General features: G+C 44.2%; 1 protein-coding gene across 1 annotated transcript in view; it reads right to left on the reverse strand.

Moving 5' to 3' along the window:
* Window positions 1–20,304, reverse strand: part of LOC126437111 (cytochrome P450 315a1, mitochondrial) — a 157,259-nt gene extending 136,955 nt beyond the window's left edge. The window contains exon 1 of the mRNA XM_050090696.1: window positions 19,949–20,304. Within this exon, the coding sequence (XP_049946653.1) occupies window positions 19,949–20,304 (356 nt within the window). The remainder of the gene's footprint in view (window positions 1–19,948) is intronic.
* Window positions 20,305–25,529: the final 5,225 nt, after the last annotated feature.

Here is a 25,529-nt window from a genome sequence, read left to right on the forward strand (position 1 = left end):
GTGCCTTTTTGCCTTACGTAGGAAACACTTCCAACAAGATCGGTCGTATTTTACGGAAATACGATGTCAAATGTGTTTTCCGACCACCATCTAAAATTTAAGCGCTTTTGAGTTCTGTTAAGGATGATTTTGGTCTGCGTAAGACGGGTGTATGTCGTATTCCTTGTAGCTGCGGCATGGCATATATTGGTCGAACTATCAGGACCGTGGAGGACCGACGTACTGAGCGTAAACGGCACACACGATTACAGCAGCTAAGTAGACCTGCTATTGCCGAACATTGCTTGGATACTGGTCACCCCATGTTATATAATAACACCGAGATATTGGCATGCACGTCCAGCTATTGGGACAGTGTTATTAAGGAGGCAGTTGAGATTAAATTAGTGAGCAACCTCGTGAACAGGGATGGAGGTTTTTGCTTAAACTTTGTTCGGAATCCGGATCTCTCCCTTGTCAAAAAACAGAGGGGTAGAGTCAATGCTACCTCACCTGCGAGTTCATAGCCTCACTATCGATATCTCTGACTTTGGTCATCTTTGGTGGCACTAGTGTTCAGTGTGTGTGTTATCTTTCCTACCTCAGTCCGAGAACCGAGGTTTTAAATTTGCATGTACGCAGCCTGTCCGTTGCAGTTTGCCTTGAAAATGGCGGGGTGTTCTACCGCCGAAATATCGGCGGTCGCTGCAAGTGCTACCTGGCTGAATCCCCGGAAGTTATTTGAAAATATTTACACTCTGTTCTCAAAATGTCGACGACGCATGTATGTGAACAAATACGCAATGGTACGTAAAAGCTTTTGTAAAATTTGGCTCATCCGAAAAAAATAGTTGCATCTTGCGCAGATTACGGCTTACCTATTTTCTGTTTGCACAGTGTAATGCTAATCTGAAGATGACAGCAATAGTCTGTCGAAACTAGTAATTGGAATAAAGATCTTAAAAATCAAGCGGTCTTGGCTTTGACAAAGAAAAGTATGTATGTATTCTGGAAGGTCGGGTTTCGGATCCGCTCCCGGACAACCTGATGTAGATTTCTCGTGATTTCGCTAAGCAACTTAAGACCAATGCCAGGATCGGCTTTTTGAATAGGAACCCCTAACGGTACGTTTCAGCAAATGCTGCGTTTCTAATGGCACCGTAAACGAGAAATCCAATTTCCTTTTTGAATTTATTAAACAAATGTGAATTCCACGAAAACGAGATTCTTGCTTTGTGGTTCCCCAACGGAGATCGTATTCCGATGGGGCGGGTTTGAAACATCCCCCTGGCTTCCACAGTATTAGGTTACTGCGGTTCTCCAGACCGCATCAGGAGCGTGGCGATAATTTCTTCTACTGGACCATTCCTGATTCCTCCCGCTATTCTCGTACCGTGGAACTGTGTTCCTTTGGAACAACGCAGATGGCTGGGAAACGCCAAACCATTATTAAACGGAAATCAAACAGGTACTAGATTACTGTAATACGTCGTAAGCGAAACAAAACAAATTTTCATTTTACAGTTACGGGTCATGGTCTAGTTTAGAAAGTCACCAGTTGCTCTTTTCTGTCCTTCACCCTACTCAACTCTGCATAGCCGCCTGCCAGTTCTAACACTCAGAACACCGTCAGCCAACTCAAGGCGTCTTATCATATCATCACAGCAGCCTATTCTATCTGTGCAGTTATGATTTCGCCTTAATAATCACCATTTGTCTGTACTCTCTACTGCCTCTTCATTTCGTATGTTAATTATCGGATCAAAATTCACAATAATCGTAAGAAACAATATGTGAAATCGCTGCAGTAATTTTTTCGCATCTTTTTCGCTGTAGCTTTCTTTTCCAAGGAAAAAAAAGAGATGTACACATCAATGTGACGCAAAGTCTGCGAAAAACCATTGGCACCAAAGACACCTGCCATGTAAGTAATAACATGCATGCACTTCTTTTCGTACCTTCGCAATCGATTATTTCTTTAAGTACAGTGGAAAGATAATTCCTGTGATAAGTGGTTTCCACCTATAAGAGCCATCTTCAGGCATCCGAAGAGTTTTTGTAAAAATTGGCAAGAAGGCATTTCACATTAAACATTTATTTTTGAAAAATCATGACTGCGCACAATATCTGTATGTAATTTAAGTAAAACTAGCAGTTCTGGTCAAACACAACATCCTGATGCATTAAAAATGATATTTTATGTCCGCTGATGCTCTGTTGTTTGATGAGAACTGGTAGTTTCAATAAAACGACAAAAGAGTATACCTGCAGTGCCAGATCATGATTTTCAAAAATGTTTAGAAAACGTAAATGATGGACATATTAGAAAATGTTAACTGTTTATTGCCGAACGGGAAAAGTGAATTAGGATCATTAGGACTTTCGTTTTTCGGCCTCTATAGCTGAGTGTCAGCACTGCTCACGGCCAAGCTGGGGACCCGGGTTCGTTCCCCGCACTACCGTGGGCTACATTCAGCCTCGTGAGGCCAGCTGGGGAGCTACTCGACGGATTAACTACGGTTCCAAGGTCAAGAAACCCTAGATCGGGAGAACCATTTGCTGACCGCTTGCTTCCGTTTCCGATGACGCCACCGCCAGGGGATGCACGGTGGTCAGTCGGATCCAATTGGCAGACGCGTCTACAAAGCATCGACAGTGGTTGTAGAAGGACCAGAACGAAAAAGTTGCCGACCAGTCGTATCCCAACAATGTTTTATAAGCCGAACGCACAGGCCGAGGAGGAAGTGTTCACGATCGTCCTTCGATGAAAGCTTGAATATTCGTCGGCGTGTGGGTCTAGGCTTTCTCATGATAAAATATGGCACGTGGAGATGACTGCAGGATGGGCAACGAGTGCCTCGGGCTCTGAAACCTCCCTGCTGAAGTGGCTGCAGTTCAGATTGTCCGTAATAGGTGGGAGGCGAGATCGCATGTGGTAGCCAATGCGTCCCAAATTTTCACCCTTGCCGTTTGTCCGCTACAGTGCAGTCTCGCCAGATTGCGTTCTCCACGGTAGCATCGAACATGTACGCGGTCGTTCCTGTAGGACAAGCTGAAGCGGGACTCGTTAGAGAACACTATACAGGCTGTTTCAGAAGTGATGGTCACTAATTCATACATAGAAAGAACAGTCCAAAAATACCTAAAAAGTTCCAGTAAAAATACACTGCTGGAAATGGAAAAATGAACACATTGACACCGGTGTGCCAGACCCACCATACTTGCTCCGGACACTGCGAGAGGGCTGTACAAGCAATGATCACACGCACGGCACAGCGGACACTCCAGGAACCGCGGTGTTGGCCGTCGAATGGCGCTAGCTGCGCAGCATTTGTGCACCGCCGCCGTCAGTGTCAACCAGTTTGCCGTGGCATACGGAGCTCCATCGCAGTCTTTAACACTGGTAGCATGCCGCGACAGCGTGGACGTGAACCGTATGTGCTGTTGACGGACTTTGAGCGAGGGCGTATAGTGGGCATGCGGGAGGCCGGGTGGACGTACCGCCGAATTGCTCAACACGTGGGGCGTGAGGTCTCCACAGTACATCGATGTTGTCGCCAGTGGTCGGCGGAAGGTGCACGTGCCCGTCGACCTGGGACCGGACCGCAGCGACGCACGGATGCACGCCAAGACCGTAGGATCCTACGCAGTGCCGTAGGGGACCGCACCGCCACTTCCCAGCAAATTAGGGACACTGTTGCTCCTGGGGTATCGGCGACGACCATTCGCAACCGTCTCCATGAAGCTGGGCTACGGTCCCGCACACCGTTAGGCCGTCTTCCGTTCACGCCCCAACATCGTGCAGCCCGCCTCCAGTGGCGTCGCGACAGGCGTGAATGGAGGGACGAATGGAGACGTGTCGTCTTCAGCGTTGAGAGTCGCTTCTGCCTTGGTGCCAATGATGGTCGTATGCGTGTTTGGCGCCGTGCAGGTGAGCGCCACAATCAGGACTGCATACGACCGAGGCACACAGGGCCAACACACGGCATCATGGTGTGGGGAGCGATCTCCTACACTGGCCGTACACCACTGGTGATCGTCGAGGGGACACTGAATAGTGCACGGTACATCCAAACCGTCATCGAACCCATCGTTCTACCATTCCTAGACCGGCAAGGGAACTTGCTGTTCCAACAGGACAATGCACGTCCGCATGTATCCCGTGCCACCCAACGTGCTCTAGAAGGTGTAAGTCAACTACCCTGGCCAGCAAGATCTCCGGATCTGTCCCCCATTGAGCATGTTTGGGACTGGATGAAGCGTCGTCTCACGCTTTATGTGTCAATAAAGTTTTCCCTTCCTGGGACAATGAATTCACGGTGTTCTTATTTCAATTTTCAGGAGTGTAGGTCCACAAATCAAACGCTGTCAAGATACATTCTCTGTTGCGGCTTACCAGTGTCGGTGAACACACGGCATCTCTAAACGTTTAAGTAGGTGTTCGAAATGTCCACGTGTCTGAATATAACATTTAATTCGTCTCTGAAATGAGTTGCGAATCCTCTCAGGCAGTCCTGGGGAATTCTGTAAATGATGGAAGGATGCTTTCGTCTGCAAGCGTAATTCCTCAAGAGAGTTGACCCCGGTAGCGTGGACCAGGCTTTTGACGTAACCCCACACACAGAAACCCTCGGGATTTAAATCTGGACACCTTGAAGGCCATGGCATAGGCTCTCCTCTAGCTATTAATGTAGACCATTCGTCCGAGTTAGAAACCAGCGCACTCGTAAATGAAAATGTTCTGGAGCACCGCCATGCATGAACCACATGTTGAGGCGTTGGTTCAGTGGGACACCGTCATGTACATCTGGAAGTGCAGTCCGCAGAAACCGCTTGTACTGCTGTCCGGTTAGTCTATGAGGTAGGAACTATGGTCCAATCATGCGCTCCTCGAGCAGTCCTGCCCAGACGTTCAACGAAATACGCTGCTGGTGTGGTGATGCGTGTGTTGCATTACGATTGACATCGGCCCAAATGCGACAGTTGTGGTAGTTAAAAATACCGTCACGGGCAAATCCAGCCTCATCCGTGAACAGAATACTGCTTATAAACAAGGCATTCAGGGTACACTGTTGTTCCAGCCTTTGGCAGAAATTATCTCTAGGAGGGAAGTCTGCCTTGTTGAGGTCTCGCACACGCTCTGGATGATATGGATAGAGTACTTGCCGATGTAAAATCCGCCACACACTGCGTATCTCAGGACACGCTGTTGGGTAGCAATCTTCCTTGCTGAAGTTCAAAAATGGTTCAAATGGCTCTGACCACTAAGGGACTTAACTTCTGAGGTCATCAGTCCACTAGAACTTAGAACTACTTAAACCCAACTAACCTACAGACATCACACACACCCATGCCCGAGGTAGGATTCGAACCTGCGACCGTAGCGGTTGCGCGGGTCCAGACTGTAGCGCCTAGAACCGCTCGGCCACCCCGGCCGGCCTTGTTGAAGTACTCGGACGTCCGTGTACAATGCGTAACACCCTTTCCTCGACATCGGGTGCTATGAATCTGGATCGACCTTCTCGTACATGGTATGCGAATCTCCCAAGCTCTTTAAGGCGCTGATGTATCCGGCTAAATGTACGCCTATCGGGCTCCCTGCTGAGAGGAAAAGCTTCATACACTCGTGCAGCCTCAAGGGCACTGCTATTCGCTGTGCCATACATACGGTGCATACCAGCGTACTCTTCATTGGAGCAACCTCTGTCCATCGTGTCTCCAAGTTAGCAACTGATTGTGAGGCCGGTACGCCACAGTGCACGGAGGAGAAAGGGAAGAAGTTGCGCAATAGTAAACAGATAGTCTACCCCAAACCAAAACTTGATATACCAACGTAAATATCGCGATATCCAGGGGCATTTACAGTTGGTTCCTAACTTGGAACTAATGGGATACCTCGGCAACGGATGTTTTGCGGACTCATGTTCACTGGAGCTTTTTAGCTACTTTTGGCCTGTACTTTCCATGTGTGAATTATTGACCGTCACTTCTGAAACGCCTTGTATTCTGCCGCTCTGCAAGCCAATGGCGGCGCTCACGTGGTGCCCACTGCAGTCTGTGGCGACGCAACGGTATCCGTGCTCTTCAGCAGATGGAGTAGACCCGCCAACGCAGACACTTCACACGCCCGCTCCACTGTTGAGCCAACACTGCGAATGCAGCCGTTCTGCCGGTTACGGCCATGCGGATAAAATGGCGGTCGTCCTGCACAGTAGTCTGCACATACTGCGTGGTCTATTACGCGCTCGTTGCCATGTACCACCCTCTCCTCTCCACTGGTTTCACACACGCTTCACTGTCGTAGCACCGTGGTCTGTAACCGCAGCGGTGTACACAAAACTGTTTCCCGGAGACCTATCGTTCTGCGCTGTTGGAATTCACTCACAAGCTGACATCGCGTCCTTGGACGTCGACGGGACATATCGGCGCTTGCTTGCGCGTTTGCACTTAGTCTGAAGGATCTGCAACGACTGAGCTTGGCGCAACACTGACTTGTTCACCTTCGCTACTTTGAAACACAACTCTTCTACTGAACAAGTACTCACAAGTTTTAATGTATACATTTTAGAGTACATGTTTACTGGACATTTTTTTTCTTGTTTCCATCCGTAGTACCACATCCCAAAATACGGAAAGCAAAGAGCTTACAATAGAAGAGATTTGTTTCACAGTATCGAAGATCAAGAACTGTTCATAGCTCTTAAGACATGCGGTTTAGAGCCCATGTTTATTCGTTATTTCTATTTACAATGATCAGTCCTGTCACACCCCATATATATATATATATATATATATATATATATATATATATATATATATATATATATATATATATATATATTGTTGTGGTCTTCAGTCCTGAGACTGGTTTGATGCAGCTTTCCATGTTACCCTATCCTGTGCAAGTTTCTTCATCTCCCAGTACCTACACACACACACACACACACACACACACACACACACACACACACACACACACACACACACACACACATATATATATATATATATATATATATATATATATATATATATATATATATATATATATAATTCAGCGTCATTGATGCGGTTTGCAAACAACTTCAAATCGTGTATCATCATCTGGATATTCAAATAGAAGAAATGCAGTGATTTTTAGTAGTCAATGGCCTGAACCCATTTTAAATATTATTTCAGCACGCACATCTGAAGCCAAACAGTTCATCCTAAACCTCGTTCTTAAGTAGGCCTACTTGTGAGTGCTCACACTTGATCGAAATTGCACAGCTGACGAGAGGCGGTTATATGAACTATTAATTCCGGCTCGGATCCGCTTCTGTTCAGGATCTGAACTCCTCTGCGAATTAATCCATATGCATCAGCGTCAAATAGCGTCTACGTCATCGGGATTTCAAGTGCTCCTTGCGCAGTCGCTACTGTACATGGTAGGGCTGCCGTCAGTAGACGTGTGTCTGCCCATTTTGAGGCGTTTTCGATAAAACTTATTGCACTTTCGCCTTTTAAACATCAGCATTTCGATGATTCTGGAAATTTTACACGGATTTTGTTTTTGACGAAGTAATTCACGCGTGAACGGCCTGAGGTCAGTGTCCGGCGCAAACGACCCCCACGACGCCATCACTCATCCGATGATGACAATGCACTCGCTTGCACAATTACTGTTCGCTTGTAAACTATTCCGTCACGAATTACTCTGGAAGATGGCTTTACAGAGGATGAAATATCAGTCACGAAAATTGCCAATAAGTTTAATAGCTACAACGTAGCAAATAACGTGTAAAACACGACGGACATTTTGACCGAATCGTACCGTCAGAGCACGTCACACGTTTACAACGATTGATATTGATACCACGTTATTCATCACGTTTTTTTTTTGTATGTTTTATATTTTTCAAGATAAAAAAAAATTAGTTTCAAATTTGGTAGCGCCCGTTCGAAACGGATAGACTCACACTACGGCAGCAGAAAGAGACAAGTTTCCCGTCAAAACATCGATATCAGAAGGAAAGAATCGCAAAAGTTTTCCCACCACTCCATTCGCGGGGGCGCCACAATTTCTTCTTTGAGGTCCAGCTGATATCGGTCGACAGCGATGTAGTAAACAACTGCAGCACTCCGCCAAATAAGACTCGCCAAATCACTTCCGTAAACACCACGCCTCTCTTCTCGGCGCAGGCGCGCATGAAAGGTCGTCAACTCAGAAACTCAATCAGCTGTCTATTCAACGCCGCAAAGGCGTCCCACTGCCACGGACGACCTGTGTACGGAACCTGCGATCTAACTGGCCCGGCTACTGCCGTACTTTAACGTAGACGTTTTACGCTGAAAGTCGTCTTCACATTATACGATGTGTATCAGAGTTACATTTGACTTACAGTATTTACGCGATCTGCTCAATTTTCAAATATCTTTCGGTATTCAAGGCGCGCCTTGTCTGAATTGAAATACGAGCCTTAGAAGACACTCGCCGTCAGGAATACCGAGAAGGCTGTGTACAGGGAGAAAGCAGTTACATAGTTGTTAGGAAACGGTAACATACTCTATCGAATGAAACTCTTATAAACCATAAGATTATTTTGAACACTACGCAGTATTACTAGGAAGCAGTAAGCTCTCGTTTGAACTGACTTACCAATCCAGTTTTAGGGGAACCTACAGCCCAAACGAGGACTCTGAATTACGGCGAAACTACACACTTTTCACATCAACAAACGTTTCCAGATTTGACATAATCGATAAGTGACAGATAAAAATCCCACTAGTGACTGAGCGTCGAAATGCAGATCTATTTATTAGTATAATAGCACTATTTCACAGAGTCATCGGATATTCGGAACATCAGTAAGCTAAATTAATGTACGTCTTAGAGAGTTGGCTACGAAAAAATTCGATGTAAGTCAAGAACAAGGGAAGCAAATGTCACAATATTATTTCTCATTAGCTACAGTTTATCTTCCGTCGGTAAGTTTCGAGAAGGTCTCACTATCATGCTTTGCCGGTACAGGATCGTGCTGGGAGGATAAATTAACTCTTGTAATAACTAATACGAAAATATTCTAAAAAATTAAAAACTAGCACATATATACACACTCTAATAAAAAGTAAATAAATAAGGAATGAATTATCCAAACGTGTCGCAGATCGGTAAATGTCCTGTACATGTACAGAAAAACAAATGATTTAAATTATAATTTGGTAAACACATACAAAAGAAGACGAAGCAAACATTCCAGAACTCGAACCGAGAACAGCTGCCAACATGAGTAACGTAGAAGTAAGTATCCTCGGAGTAGCGAAGCAACTTAAATCACTTACTAAAAGCAAGTCTTCTGGCCCAGACTGTATACCAGTTAGGTTCCTTTCGGAGTATGCTGATGCAGTAGCCCCATACTTAACAATCATATACAACCGCTCCCTCGCCGAAAGATCCGTACCCAAAGACTGGAAAGTTGCACAGGTCACACCAAAATTCAAGAAAGGTAGTAGCACTAATCCACTAAATTACAGGCCCATATCGTTAACGTCGATATGCAGCACGATTCTAGAACAGATATTGTGTTCGAACATTATGAATTACCTCGAAGAAAACGGTCTATTGGCACACAGTCAACATGGGTTTAGAAAACATCGTTCCTGTAAAACATAACTAGCTCTTTATTCACATGAAGTGTTGAGTGCTATTGACAAAGGATTTCAGATCGGTTCCCTTTTTTCTGGATTTCCGGAAGGCTTTTGACACGGTACCACACAAGCGGATCGTAGTGAAATTGCGTGCTTATGGAATGTCGTCTCAGTTATGTGACTGCATTTGTGATTTTCTGTCAGAGAGGTCACAGTTCGTAGTAATTGACGGAAAGTCATCAAGTAAAACGGAAGTGACTTCTGGCGTTCTCCGAGGTAGTGTTATAGGTCCTTTGCCGTTTCTTATCTATATAAACGATTTTGGAGACAATCTGAGCAGCCGACTTCGGTTGTTTCCAGATGACGCTGTCGTTTACCGACTAATAAAATTATCAGAAGATCGAAACAAACTGCAAAACGATTTAGAAAAGATATGTGAATGGCGCGAAAAGTGGCAGTTGACCCTAATAACGAAAAGTGTGAGGTCATCCACATGAGTGCCAAAAGGAATTCGTTAAACTTCCGTTACACGATAAATCAGTCTAATCTAGAAGCCGCAAATTCAACTAAATACTTAGGTATTACAATTACGAACAAATTACATTGGAAGGAACACATAGAAAATGTTTCGGGGAAGGCTAACCAAAGACTGCGTTTACTGGCAGGACACTTACAAAATGTAACAGACCTATTGAGGAGACTGCGTACACTCCGCTTGTCCGTCCTCTTTCAGAATACTGCTGCGCGGTGTGGGATCATTACCAGGTAGGAGTACATCGAAAAAGTTCAAAGAAAGGCAGCACGTTTTGTATTATCGTGAAATATGGGAGAGAGTGTCACAGAAATGATACGGGATTTAGGCTGGAAATCATTAAAAGGAAGACGTTTTTCGTTGCGACGAAATCTTCTCACGAAATTCCAATCACCAACTTTCTCCTCAGAATGCGAAAATATTTTGTTGATACCGATCTACATATGGAGGAACGATCACCACGATTAAATAAGGGAAACCAGAGCTCGTACAGAAAGATATAGGTGTTCACTCTTTCACGCGGTATACGAGATTGGAATAATAGATGATTGTGAAGGTGGTTCGATGAACCCTCTGCCAGGCACTTGAATGTGATTTGCAGAGTATCCATGTAGATGTAGACATGTAGATGTAGATATACATAAATGATTAACACTCCATAAAAACTGAGTAATTTGTTCCAGAGAATGAGCTGCACAAACTGAGGAAGTCATAACGCGTTGGTCCATCTCTAGCCTTTATGCAAGCTGTTATTCGGCTTAGCATTGATTGATAGAGTTTCTGGATGTCCTCCTAAGGGATACCGTGCCAGATTCTGTCCAACTGGCGCGTCAGATCGCCAACGTCTCCAGCTGGTTGGTGGATACTGCCCACAGTGCTCCAAACGTTCTCAACAGGTCAGAGATCCGCCGACCTCACTGGCCAAGGTAACATCTAGCAAGCACGAAGACACGCAGTAGCAACTGTCGCCGTGTTATCCTCCTGGAATGTGCGCCCAGGATGGCTTGGTATGAGGGGCGACAAAATGGGGAGTAGAATATCGTCGTCGGATCGCTGTTCTGTAAGGCTGCCGCGAATGACAGCCAAAGGGATGCTGCTGTGGAATGAAATGGCATCCCAGACCACCAGTCCAGGTTGTGGCGCCTCAAGGCGAGCGACAGTCGGGCTGGTCTCTTACCACCGTTCCAGGCCTCTCCAGACACATCTTCGCTGCTCATCAGGGCCCCAGAATGTGCTGAGTATTGAAATCGGTCAGCACAAAAACAGTAGTATGAGCCATCCGTGAGCAAAAATTAAATAAATAAAAGAAGGTGGCAGGGGTAAAATATAGGGAGCGAAAGGCTATTTACAATTTGTACACAAAGCAGATGGCATTTATAAGAGTCGAGGGACATGAAAGGGAAGCAGTGGTTGGGAAGGGAGTGAGACAGGGTTGTAGCCTATCCCAGATGTAAAAATGTAAAGGAAACGAAAAAAAAATTCGGAGTAGCAATTAAAATTAATGGAGAAGAAATCAAAACTTTGAGGTTCACAGATGACATTGTAATTCTGTCAGAGACAGCAAAGGACCTGGAAGAGCGGCTGAACGGAATGGATAATGTCTTCGAAGGAGGATATAAGATGAACATCAACAAAAGCAAAACGAGGATAATGGAATGTAGTCGAATTAAATCGGGTGATGCTGAGAGTATTAGATTAGGAAATGAAACGCTTAAAGTAGTAAATCAGTTTTACTATTTGGGGAGCAAAATAACTGATGACGGTCGAAGTAGAGACGATATAAAATGTAGACTGGCGATGGCAAGGAAAGCATTTCTGAAGAAGAGAAATTTGTTATCATCGAGTATAGATTTAAGTGCCAGGAAGTCTTTTCTGAAAGTATTTCTATGTACTGTAGCCAAGATGTAAGTGAAACATGGACGATAATTAGTTTAGACAAAAAGAGAATAGAAGCTTTCGAAATGTGGTGCTACAGAAGAATGCTGAACATTAGATGGGTAAATCACACAACTAATGAGGACGTATTGAATAGAATTGGGGAGAAGAAGAGCCTGTGGCACAACTTGACTAGAAGAAGGGATCGGTTGGTAGGGCGTATTCTGAGGCATCAAGGGATCACAAATTTAGTACTGGAGGGCAGCGTGGAGGGTAAAAATCGTAGAAGGAGACCAAGAGATAAATACACTAAACAGATTCAGAAGGATGTAGGTTGCAGTACATACTGGGAGATGAAGTTTGCACAGGATAGAGTAGCATGGAGAGCTGCATCAAACCAGTCTCCGGACTGAAGATTACAACAACAACAATAAATAAAAAGAAATCGTGCTTGTTACCACGAGAGATATTTGAAGGATTATCTGTTCAACGGATAGGAGACGAACTCTGGTAACGCGAAGACACGAAATTTCGATAGCGTACGATCAAAAACACACTGAAGATAACAAAATATTGCCTTCCACTTGATGTGTACTTCTTTAAAAAAGGCAAGGACCGTGGACGTTCTAAGACTAGAATGTGAAAAAACACAAGTAAACTTACTCAACTGCCGTTCCGTAATCAGACTTCACTCTGTACTGTACAATTAACGCTCTGCACCGAAGTACACCGAGGAGACAAAACTCGTGCGACAGTGATACGCACACATACAGGTGGCGGTAGCATCGCGTACGCGAGGTATGAAGCAGCGGCGCATTCGCGGAGCTGCCATTTCTACCCGGGGGATTCACGTGGAAAGGTTTTGGACAGCACGACGAGTATTAACAGTCTTTGAACGCGCAATGGTGGTTGTAGCTAGGCGCATGGGACATTCCATTTCGGAAATCGTTAGGATTTCAACATTCCGAGATCCTTAGTGTCAAGACTGTGCCGAGAAAACCAAATTTCGGGCATTATCTCTCACCACGGACAATGCAGTGGCCGACGACCTAGACTTAACGACCGACGCCAACGGCGTTGGCGTAGAGTTGTCAGTGCTAACAGACAAGCAACGTGGGACATACGGCGAACGTATCCCTTAGGACAGTGCGGCGAAATTTGGCGATAATGGACTACGGCAGCATATGATCTATGCGAGTCGCTTCTCTAACAGCACGGCATAGCCTGCACTGCCTCTCCTGGGCTCCTGACCACATCGGTTGGACCCTAGACGATTAAGAAAACCGTCTCCTGGTCAGATGGGTTCCGATTTCAATGGGTAAGAGCTCATTGTAGGGTTCGAATGTGGCGCAGACCCAAGAAAGTTCTGGATTCAAGTTGTCAACAAGCCACTGCGCAAGCTGGTGGTACCATTGCGATGGTACGGGCAGTGCTTCTACGGAATGTATTTGGTTCTCTAGTCCAACTGAATCGATTATTGAATGGAAATGGTTATGTTCGACTACTTGGATACCATTTTCAACCATTCATATAATTCACGTTCCCAAACAAGGATGTAATGGCACCGGGCCACAGTCGTTCGCGATTGGTTTGAAGAACAATCTGGACAGTTCAAGCAAGTGGCCACACAGATCGCCCGACATGCATCCCATCGAACGTTTACGGTGCATAATCGAGAGACAAGTTCGTGCACAGCATCCTGCGCCGGCAACTCTTTCCCAGTTATGGAGGGATATAGAGGCAATCAGGCTGAACATTTCTGTAGGGGACCTCCAACGACTTCTTGCCTCACATAGGGTACCTACACTATGCTGGGCAAAAATAACACGACATTAGGAGGTATCCTATGAGCCGTCTCAGCTCAATGTATAAGACTATGTTACAATATGCTAGGCAAAAGGCAGGTTATGACATTGACATATCAAAATCATCATTTGAAAATGTAATTAGTGTGGCATCTTATATTAGGCGGAAGTGACGTTGAATGCGGAAAAGAGGCGTTAGTCAGATGAGCCTACTGATCCGTCCCTCTATGCTTTGAGCAGTGCACTGATATCCCACACTTGCACTTTGAAGACAGAATAGCTGTGAAACGTTTATCAGGTCAGTGGAAACAGTTTGTTGTGCAGTCTCTGTAATTATTTTAATCAGAGGTAAATTCAACGACTCTGGAATGTGAGTGTTTTTCGCCCTATTACAACGAAATTTTGTTTCTCAATGTTACCAAAACTGCGCTATTAGACGTTCAATACGTGATATTTCAAATATATCTCGTGCCGATACGAGCCGTGTTACATGCGGATGGCTAATCACGCTACTTTTGGGACGAATGACGAATTCTAATCACAGTTTCGTGCGTTTCCCAGAGTTCGCGTTCACGCACTTCCCTCGTGAGAGACGTGGTACGACTCCCCGTGACTCATGTGCTCTACACCAGTACTGTGAAATCGACTACACTGTGTGCGGCAGAGGGTGCATACATGTAGGGGTACTTCCAAACACCTCAGGAGGTTAAAAAGACGGCTGCGTGAAAACTGCAAGGCACACTGAAAAAGACAGTGGCCAGAGCACCTCTCCAAATGTCGACACATAATAGGCGCCTTGGAGTATTTACGCTACGGAGCAGCTGCGTCAGATCAGGCAGACAAACTGACCGCTCCGTATTGTGCCATCGAATTAGTTCGCGCCTGTGCATAGGCATCCCAGTGAACAACTTTCCTAAGCGGGCAGCGGGCAGCGGTCGCGCCTAACCAGGCAGTTTGTGCCAGCGACTTCAGTGAATTCGAAGCACGTATTGACGTTTCCCACGTCACGCACAGTATTTGTGCTGAGCACACGTGTGGTTAGTAGAAACTTTGGGCGATACTCTACGCACTCCTATCGGTCTATTTTCTGTGTGTGTTGTAGTTTTCACACAGTCGCCTTCTGGAACCTTGTATTAGTATCAGACTATCACCATTCGCCATCACTCTATGCGATTTACGGATGATGGTTCAAATGGCTCTGAGCACTATGCGACTTAACTTCTGAGGTCATCAGCCGCCTAGAACTTAGAACTAATTAAACCTAACTAACCTAAGGACATCACACACATCCATGCCCGAGGCAGGATTTGAACCTGCGACCGTAGCTGTCGCTCGGTTCCAGACTGTAGCGCCTAGAACCGCACGGCCACTCCGGCGTGCTTCCTTGTAGGAAACAAAGAGTGTGCATATAAATAAACGTGTAAAAGTGTACGCATGTCAGTTGTAAATAAGCTGGAAAACAGCAATGCTAGACAAAGCGGTAGACAAGTTTACTTCCTTGTCTCCATAAGCTGACTAATCCAACCCCAGAGTCCCTATCTGAAATTGTTCAATGCAGTATTCTGTATGTACCGTTACATTTTTGCACGCTCTTACGCAAATACCCTGTATAAGAATAATCAGAGATTCCGAAAACGACGATCGTCTGAAACCCAGCTCGATATGTTCGTCCACGAGACGCAGAAACTAACAGATACCACGCTCAGGTTGATGCGGTGTTCCTCGACTTCTCCAAAAACGATCGCAGCCCCGCCTGATGAACGAACTAAGAGGGTAGCGATCATCAGACCAGCGGTTTGATTGGATTGAAGAGTTTTTAGCAAACAGAAGATAGCACGAAACTTCATGGCAGATTAAAACTGTGTATCGGACCGAGACTCCAACTCGGGACCTTTGCCTTTCTCGGGGAAGAGCTCTGTCAGTTTTCAAGCTAGAAGATGTACCGGAGGGAGCCGTGCTTGCGTGGCCCAATGGTAGAGCAGTTGCCCGCCAAAGCAAACGTCCCGAGTTCGAGCCTCGATCCGGCACACAGTTTAAATCTGCCACCAAGTTTCATATCAGGGCACACTTCGATGCTGAGTGAAAATTTCATCCTAGAATATAGCATGTCACTCTCAACGGAGAGCAATCTTGAATAAGGACCTTCCGGCGTCGCTCGAGGGAGTTTCGGACGCCATTAAATGACGTAGTAGACAATGTCTGAAGTTCAACAAGGCCTTTCGCGGATGATGCTGTTGCATACAGTGAAGTCGCGACGCTAGGAAATGCACGGAAACCTGAGACAACTGCGCTTGGTGCAGAGATTATCAGTTAACCCTCAACATAAACTACTGTAACGTAGTGCGGACAGAAAGACCGACTACTGTATGTTTACACGTATGCAGGACATTCACTGGAAGCAGTTACACCGAGGAAATATCTAGGGGTACGCGTAGGGGACGATCTGAAATGGAATGATGACATAAAGCTAACTGCAGGTAAAGCGGATTCATTAGCAGAATTCAGCCATGTGCGAGGTAGTTTATAAGGCCTTTGGTTAAACAATACTTTAATACTGCGTACCAGATAGGGATGGAAGAGGAAACGGAAAGTGTCGAAAGAAGAGCAGGGCGTTTCGTTACGGGTTCCTTTAGCAAGCGCGAAAGCGTCACGCAGATGCGTACAGCATCGCAGTGTTCTTTACTATGTATCTAGCCGAAAGACGGTGAAGGTAAAATTACAGAGATTCGATTTCGCACAGAGGCTTATTACCGTTCGTTATTCCTGGGAACCATTCGAAGCTGAAACAGGAAAAGGGGAGAATTGACAAAGTATCCCGCGCCACACAGCGTAAGGTAGTTTACGGTGTGTACAGGGGGTCCCAGGAGGAATGATCAATACTCAGGGACATGACACGAATGATGGTTCGAAGCCAAAAAGATTATTAGGCATGGGCTGTAAAATGCGTGCCTTAATATCTGTGAGCACTTCTTCGTCTTCGTTACTGTGAAAAAGTCTGTCCTATTACCAGCTCTTTACTTGCCGTATTATGAGAAATGAACTACGCACCAAAAGAAGAAAAATATCTCTACTAAACACAGACTCTAACGTGCCTACCTCAGAAGCTATGAAAACTGGTTATTCTTCGCTACTGTGAAAGACATCTCTTCTCCTGAACAAGTGCTGATAGCTCTTAAAGTAAACCCTTGTTTATAGGCAGTTTTTCTTGTATGGACCATATTGGCCCCACTCAACAATGGAGAGCAAACAGCTTACAGTAGAAGACATTTGTTTCACAGTATCGCTCTTATAGCCTTTGCGGTATGCATTTTAGAACATATGTTCACTAGAGTTTTTGCCTTCGAATTATCGTTCCTGTCAAATCCATTTCAACATTCCTCCTGGCAAACTCTGGAAATGTAGATGACCTTTGGTGTAGATTTGACATCTATTTTAGCTAACAATCGGACTATTGTAGTACGACATTTATAATTTTGTGAATTGAGCGACTTGTTCCCTGAGATTTTAGGGCGACGTTTTTAATGTGCTGTAAGGGTGGCTCGCTCACCCATGTTTTTGGCGAGTAATCACCCAGTCACATATTCCTGCAAATCTACTTTACTTTTGCTCTCGTCTACCTTAATTTTGGTTGATTGGTTGATTTGGGGGGGAGAGGGGACCAAACAGCGAGGTTATCCGTCACATCGGATTAGGGAAAGAGATAGAAGGAAATCGGTAGTGCACTTTCAGTAGAACCATCCCGGCGTTTACCTGAAGCGATTTAGGGAGATCACGGAAAACCTAATTTAGGATGTCGGGATGCGGATTTCAACCGTCGTTCTCCCGAATGCGAGTCCAGTGTGCTAACCACTACGCCAGGTCACTCGGTTCCTTATTTTTTCTCAATAGTTTTAGAACATTGAATGCGAACATTTTAGATTAGGCTTCACCGCGACTGTTGTTGATATCAAATGAAACAAGTATGCTGTTGCCAGTTCATCTCCGAGACGCGTTTCAAAGGTTTAAACCTCCATCATCAGGTCGAAATACATTTGTTAGTATGACGTATGTGTCTGTCGTGTTACGATTTTTAGAGAAACTTGTGGCTCTGTCTCCAGTGGTCATAAGTTCCTTTCACTGTCGTAACACATCACTTGTATACTGTCATCTTTTGTGAACACAGATGGCCTCAAGTTCCTCGAAAACTCGTAACAACACACACATATGTCATGCTAACAAATGGATATCCGCCTTTTAAACGAGTCGTGGAGGTAAATGAACAGTGGCTGGTAACAGGAAACTTGTTATTTCATTTGATATTTTTAGAACATCGACTTATTTTAGAAGCTAGATTAAGAACAGGCAAACCTACGTTTCTAGCACTTGTAGACTTAGAGAAAGCTTTTGACAATGTTGACTGGAATACTCTCTTTCAAATTCTGAAGGTGGCAGGGGTAAAATACAGGGAGCGAAAGGCTATTTACAATTTGTGCAGAAACCAGATGGCAGTTATAAGAGTCGAGGGGCATGAAAGGGAAGCAGTGGTTGGGAACGGAGTGAGACAGGGTTGTAGCCTCTCCCCGATGTTATTCAGTCTATATATTAAGAAAACAGTAAAGGAAACAAAAGAAAAATTCGGAGTACGTATTAAAATCTATGGAGAAGAAATAAAAACTTTGAGGTTCGCCGATGACATTGTAATTCTGTCAGAGACAGCAAAGGACCTGGAAGAGTAGCTGAACGGAATGGACAGTGTCTTGAAACGAGGATATAAGATGAACATTAACAAAAGCAAAATGAGGATAATGGAATGTAGTCGAGTTAAGTCGGGTGATGCAGAGGGAATTAGATTAGGAAATGAGACACTTAAAGTAGTAAAGGAGTTTTGCTATTTGGGGAGCAAAATAACTGATGATGGTCTAAGTAGAGAGGATATAAAATGTAGACTGGCAATGGCAAGGAAAGCGTTTCTGAAGAAGAGAAATTTGTTAACATCGAGTATAGATTTAAGTGTCAGGAAGTCGTTTCTGAAAGTATTTGTATGGAGTGTAGCCATGTATGGAAATAAAACATGGACTATAAATAGTTTGGACAAGAAGAGAATAGAAGCTTTCGAAATGTGGTGCTACAGAAGAATGCTGAAGATTTGATGGGTAGATCACATAAGTAAGGAGGAGGTACTGAGTAGAATTGGGGAGAATAGGAGTTGTGGCACAACTTGACTAGAAGAAGGGATCGGTTGGTAGGACATGTTGTGAGGCATCAAGGGATCACCAGTTTAGCATTGGAGGGCAGCGTGGAGGGTAAAAATCGTAAAGGGAGACCAAGAGATGAATTCACTAAGCAGATGCAGAAGGATGTAGGCTGCAGTACGTACTGGGAGAAGAAGAAGCTTGCACAGGATAGAGTAGCATGGAGAGCTTGAATCAAACCAGTCTCAGGACTGAAGACCACAACAACAGCAGAACATCTGAATACTGTTAGCGGTATCTTCTATGCTGCGAGCTAGTGTGATTCTGCATGTGTTCATGAGTGAGACTGGATGGAATGAGTGTGAATTCATCTGAGATTGATTTTTATCTCTTCCGTCGCGTTTTTTCCGTTTCAAACACATTCATTTCTACTAATTTGGTAAAGACGGTGATAATCTCGTCATTGAGAGCCCCTAACACACACACACACACACACACACACACACACACACTCACTATCTATAATAGTGAATATCATATTGATGTGAGGCGCTTTATATTTTTAAAAGTATCGAGACGCAGTATTCTATTGTAGAACAAATTTCTGCGATTTTTTTTTTGCCCGTGTTTTTACGAAAGAATTGCTAGATAAATTTGCAAGTGCGTTTAAGCTGCCAACCAGTGTTTACGTATTCGTGCTATTTTTATCTGCAGATAAAATTTATGTGTGCTATGTTTATCTGCAGATAAAATTTAAATAAGACAGTGTGATTAACTTCCTCCACTTTATTCAGGTCCTCAAACCCTTGTGCGTACCTAAGTTCTTATTGAGTAAAAAGCAAATTGAAGATAATGGATAAGCAGATGCTGTGAATTGGTTACTTACTGTAGCAATTTCATTGCTACAAAGTACATCCTCAGCGAAATGACAGTGTGGCAGTGGTGCGCGCGGGACTTACATGAAGAAGAGCCCCCGCTTGTAGCCGTAGACCTCGTTGTAGAGCAGCCAGGACTCGGGCACGATGTGGGCGGGGTAGCGGCCCTCGACGGAGAAGACGCGCCGCATCTCGTTGGCGTCGGCGACGAAGACGGCGTCGACGGGCCCTATGGAGTCTCGGAAGACGGGCCCCAGCTCGCGGTGCCGCCGGTCGACGTAGCGGTGCAGGCGGGGGGCGGCGCCGGCGGCCAGCAGGTCCAGCGTGGTGCCGAGCAGCGGCAGGCCGCGCGGCGACGGCGGCGGCGGCGGCAGCTTCTGCGGCAGCGCGCGCGCCGCCCACGACGAGCCGCGACACCACACGCGCACCCGGCTCCACATGGCGAAGGCGAGCGGGCTGCGTCTGCCGGCGCCGCCGCCGACGCCCCGGAGGACCCTGCCGGCCGAGGGGCGACCGCCGCGCCCCTGGCGGCCGCGCGCCGAAGCCGGCCGGCAGCCGCGCCGCCCGCGGGCAACAGGTGACTCCGGGCTCCAGCCGTCCCGTCACCACTAGGATCAGGAGCACGCCCGTCGCACCGTAGCGTGTAAGACAACATGCACCGTAAATATGAAAACAAATCATCCCCGTCAACACCAGGCCTCACACAGTGCAAAATTCTCGTTAGGACAAACGTCACCATCATCATTAGTTTTTAACACTCACCCTCATCTACATCGCGCTCATAACCATATTATGTATGTATTGTAATGTCTCTTGCAGCGGTCTCTCCGCGATATTTTCAGAAATTTTATAAATTATATAACTCAGTACATATCTCGAAATATCTCTCATCTTACCGATTCCCAAACTTAAATATACGATGATTATCAATGCAAAGTAGTTTCAAGCCCTATTATTCCTTAGAGCGTCCATTTACTCCACGGAATAGCTTCTCTGCTATCTATGTTTTCTCTTATGAAAAGAATGAAGCAGATCTTGCCGATTAGGCGTGAAAGAAGGAGGATGTATATGTATGTATTGTTGAGCTAGTCGACATCTGGATGAGATTATGTATGAGAAGGAATTTAATACATGAACTAAACTGAAGTAAGTGTGTTCGCGTATTATTTAACTGATTATTATTGACAGTGTCTGCTTACTACGCTGTGTTGCACGGGATCAGTGGGGAACGTCTGATTTACACTGGACGAACCTGCCGTTTTGTATGCTCAAGATATCCAGTATAAATAAATGGGCTAACACGGTCTTACCAGCAGATCTCCGGTCTTCCCCATGTGATCACCGAAAGTTAATAATTATTACAAATGTTTTCAGGAGATCGACTGACAATTTTCGTCGCACCGAGACTTAGAAATTGCTTCACTGCCATATGGAATTTAAGTTAAGCTCAATTTAATCAGGATAGAACAGTATTGAACTGTGTGAATGTGATAAGCCTGCTTTGTGAATGAAAATTCCCTTAATATACGCATGTTTTTTACTATCCTGGTCAGTGAAGCTAAAACAGGCCGGTGTGAGAGAGGTTTTCAAATTTTAGATCCCACAAAAAAATATTAAATTATAATGTATATCCCACTCTGTCTTTCTACAAACTCTGACTTCTCCCGCTATAAAAATAAAAATAAAACAAATCTACACTAAGAATTAATGATACTACACAGACCACTGCAACTTGCAGTATACGTAGAAATAAATTAGCAGAAATAAACCAATAATGAGCACACTATCACAGAATTTCCTACCCTAGCAACAAAGTCAGAAGGAGATGCAGCGCCGGCCGGCGTGGCCGAGCGGAGCGGTTCCAGGTGCTACAGTCTGGAACCGCGCATCCGCTACGGTCGCAGCATCGAATCCTGCCTCGGGCATGGACGTGTGTGATGTCCTTAGGTTAGTTAGGTTTAAGTAGTTCTAAGTTCTAGGGGACTGATGACCTCAGAAGTTAAGTCCCATAGCGCTCAGAGCCATTTGAACCAATTACGTTACAATCACCCTGTATTAGGCGCCGCTGATTCACAGAAAGGGGGAAAAGTTGCATTTGTAGCAATGAAATTGCTACAGTAAGTAAGCAATTCACACCATCTGCTTATCCATTATCTTCAGTTTTGTGTTCTTTATTTATTGTTATTATTATTATTATTATTTTCGCTTTTTACAGACAATTACACGATAACAACTTAGTACTTAGGTACAAACAAGGGTTTGAGCACCTGGATAAACTGGAGGAAGTTAATCACACTGTCTTACATAAATTTTATCTGCAAATAAACATAGCACACATAAATTTTATCTGCGGATAAACATAGCGCGAATACGTAAACAGTGACTGGCAGCTTAAACGCAGATGCAAATTAATCTAGCATTTCTTTCGTAAACACACGGGGGAAATAAATCGCAGAAATTTGCTCAACAATAGAAGACATTATAATACCGCCTCTCGATGCTTGCGAAATATAAAATATAAAGCGCCTCACATCAATATGGTATTCACTATTAGAGATTTGTTGTACGTAGCTATGAAAAGTAACTGGTCCTCCTTTAACGTACTTCTCTTTACAACCATAGCAACGACGATACTGCACCGTGGCTGTTATTACTACTAATACGTGTAGAAACGCATGTAAAAACAGGCACGTGTAATATTAAAGTTTCGCTATTAGCACAAATTGCAGAGAAGCAGCGACGTCCCATTACCACGTGCAATAGGCTATGCTCACTTCAAAAATGGTTCAAATGGCTGTGAGCACTATGAGACTTAACTTCTGTGGTCATCAGTCCCCTAGAACTTAGAACTACTTAAACCTAACTAACCTAAGGACATCACACACATCCATGCCCGAAGCAGGATTCGAACCTGCGACCGTAGCGGTCACGCGGTTCTAGACTGAAGCGCCTTTAACCGCATGGCCACACCGGCCGGCTATGCTCACTTCACAGATATTTATACTCTATGATTAGAACTAAAGATCACAACCAGAGATGTTATTTGGCAAGTGATTAATGATACTTCCTTCTTGAGAGTATTTTCGTTCTGTTGTTCCAGCTACGAAAAATGCGTGTTTTTTTCACCAGACATGTTTCGATTTGTTGAGTTAAAGCATCATCAGTGGCGGTGATTTCCGCTTGATTTCTCGCCTACATCAGGAAATGGCGTTTGATAGCACATCGTTATATTTTTCTTCTTTAGGCACTGATACCTATAGTCCAATTTTTACTTGCTCCGCAGCCCTATGTATTTTTTATGTTTTGCAGAGCACACTTTTTCACACGACACTGATTTCTATTTGTTTTTATACATTGTCCAAAGAAGAAAAGTTTTGTAAGCATCGTTGGCAGTTTTGTAAAGGCTTCATCACCACTGCTGTGGAGACCGAGTTGCCACTGTGGTTGCGGCAGGCCGAGCTTGTGAGTTCGTAGTAGTTTGTAGTTGCAGCGACAGGACGAAAATACGCTCAAGAACTGTACAGCAACTATGGACGACGTAGCTACGCAAACGAAGATCATTCCTTCGTCGGGGACCACAGTCATTTGTATTTTTTTAAAGAAATTTCCGTCATTCGACTGTTATTTATTCATTTATTGTACACAATGACGAATTCGATTTTGTAACCTTTATCAAGTGGCTGAAGAAATGTTAATAGACAGGTCAGACATATTTTAACATTTCAGCACGCACTTGAGAGTGGCTACAAAGCTCAAATCATGATTTTGTAAAATAAATGAACAATTAACAGTCAAATGGTGGAATATTCTTTAAAAAAATAAATGTATAGAGTTCGTAATTTACACATATAAAACGATTAATTAAATTAGCCTCCTGCAAAAAGTAGATGAAGCTCTTAAATACGGGGACGACTAACGAACCGCATGTAGCAGCGGCTGGCTGCACGTTGTGGACGTTGGTTCTGATACGCCGTCAGCGCCGTGCAGCAGAGAAATGGGCCGAACAGCAAGAAAACGACTGTGGAGGAAAGTAAAATAGTTATCTCCTAATATGAAAAGCGAAAAATATTTTCAGAAATAAAGCTGATATTATTGGAAGAAGCCGGGAAACTGTGCAGTCCATAGTCTTGTGATTTAGAGAAATAAATGCTCTCATTAACAGCAAAAGAAGAGATCGGCCAGAGAAGTTAACGTAAAGAGAACGAAATATGTTCATAAGGATGGTTATAAAAATCCTAAATTGACAGCTTCTGCATTAGCTTCGCATGTTGATGATCAGTTCGGGAAGGAAAACACACCAAGGGCTATTCGCTATGTGTTAAGCAGTGTAGTTTATCGAACGAGGATACCACGAAAAAAAAAACCATACATCAGCAGCACAAATAACAAACTGAGACTTATATTTGCTCGCGAGCATCTAAGCAAGAACACAGGTTTCTGGGACAAGGTCCTGTTCACAGATGAAAGTCAGTTTAACATATTTGTAAATGATGGCAGTATTCTGGTGTGGAGACGACCAAATACCGATTCGGATCCCAAGCGCATTCAACCCACAGTAAAGCGTAGTAGTGGAGAAGTTAAGGTATGAGGTGTATGGCTACATCTGGTACTGGGCAATTTGTTTTTGTTAAACGTATCATGCATAGATTTCAGCGTTTAAATATCCTAAAGGAAAATCTGCCAAAAGTGTTGATGGGACCCTAACTGTACAGCGGAAATTGTTCGTCTGTGGTTGTTGTACCATATTCCGCATGTCCTCCAGTTTCCAGTACAGAGCGCACACCTTAATCCAATACAACATCTTTGGTGTACGCTCGAAAGAATGGTCAGAAAACATGAAATACGAAGTAATACTGCTCTGAAACAATAAAATACTACCTCACGTACTACCAAAAAACTGGTTCATTCCATGCCAAACACGTTAACAGAACTGATACAGATTCAATAGTGCTGTGCTAACTTGTGAGTGCATCTGTTAGAGGAAGAAAGATATATTGTAAAGGACAGCAAGGATGAATATGATGTATATACTGGAAGATATATATATATATATATATATATATATATATATATATATATATATATATACATTTTAAGTCTAAGGTAAGACTGCAGCACTGCGTAGCTAGTCGAAATGATTGTCAACTAGTTAACTTGTTAACTTGCACAGACTTGGGGGGGGGGATCACCCCACTTCCTTAAGTCATGCATTAAGATACCAACTGATTAAGAATTTTTATAGGAATTCTCTGTTAACATTGTACCCTTTTCAAATCATTCTTCAGTTCGTTAAGCACAGTACTCTGCAGACCAATGATATGTGAGAAGATCACACTCGAAATTTCACTCTGTCTTTTTGAATACTTCATTCTAAAATCGTTGTTTTCGAATATCATTTTATAGGAATAGTTATTGTCCCCATTCGCCACTGTTTGAAGGAGGTTTAACATTACGCACTACCACATTGCACCGTATGGTATGCAACAGTTTGAATTTTATTTAAAGAAATAGAAGTCTAGCGTACCTCCTGCTTGCTAGCTGTCTGCTGTTGTGCTTTCGAGACGTGTGCAAAAATGTTGTCAAGACGCGAGGCAAGTGGAAATTTTGATTAGGGCAGATACTTTTTTTTTTAATTCAGTTGTGCGTTTACTATGAAGAAATGTTG

Source organism: Schistocerca serialis, chromosome 1, assembly GCF_023864345.2.
Source record: "Schistocerca serialis cubense isolate TAMUIC-IGC-003099 chromosome 1, iqSchSeri2.2, whole genome shotgun sequence".
Taxonomy (NCBI): Eukaryota; Metazoa; Arthropoda; class Insecta; order Orthoptera; family Acrididae; genus Schistocerca; species Schistocerca serialis.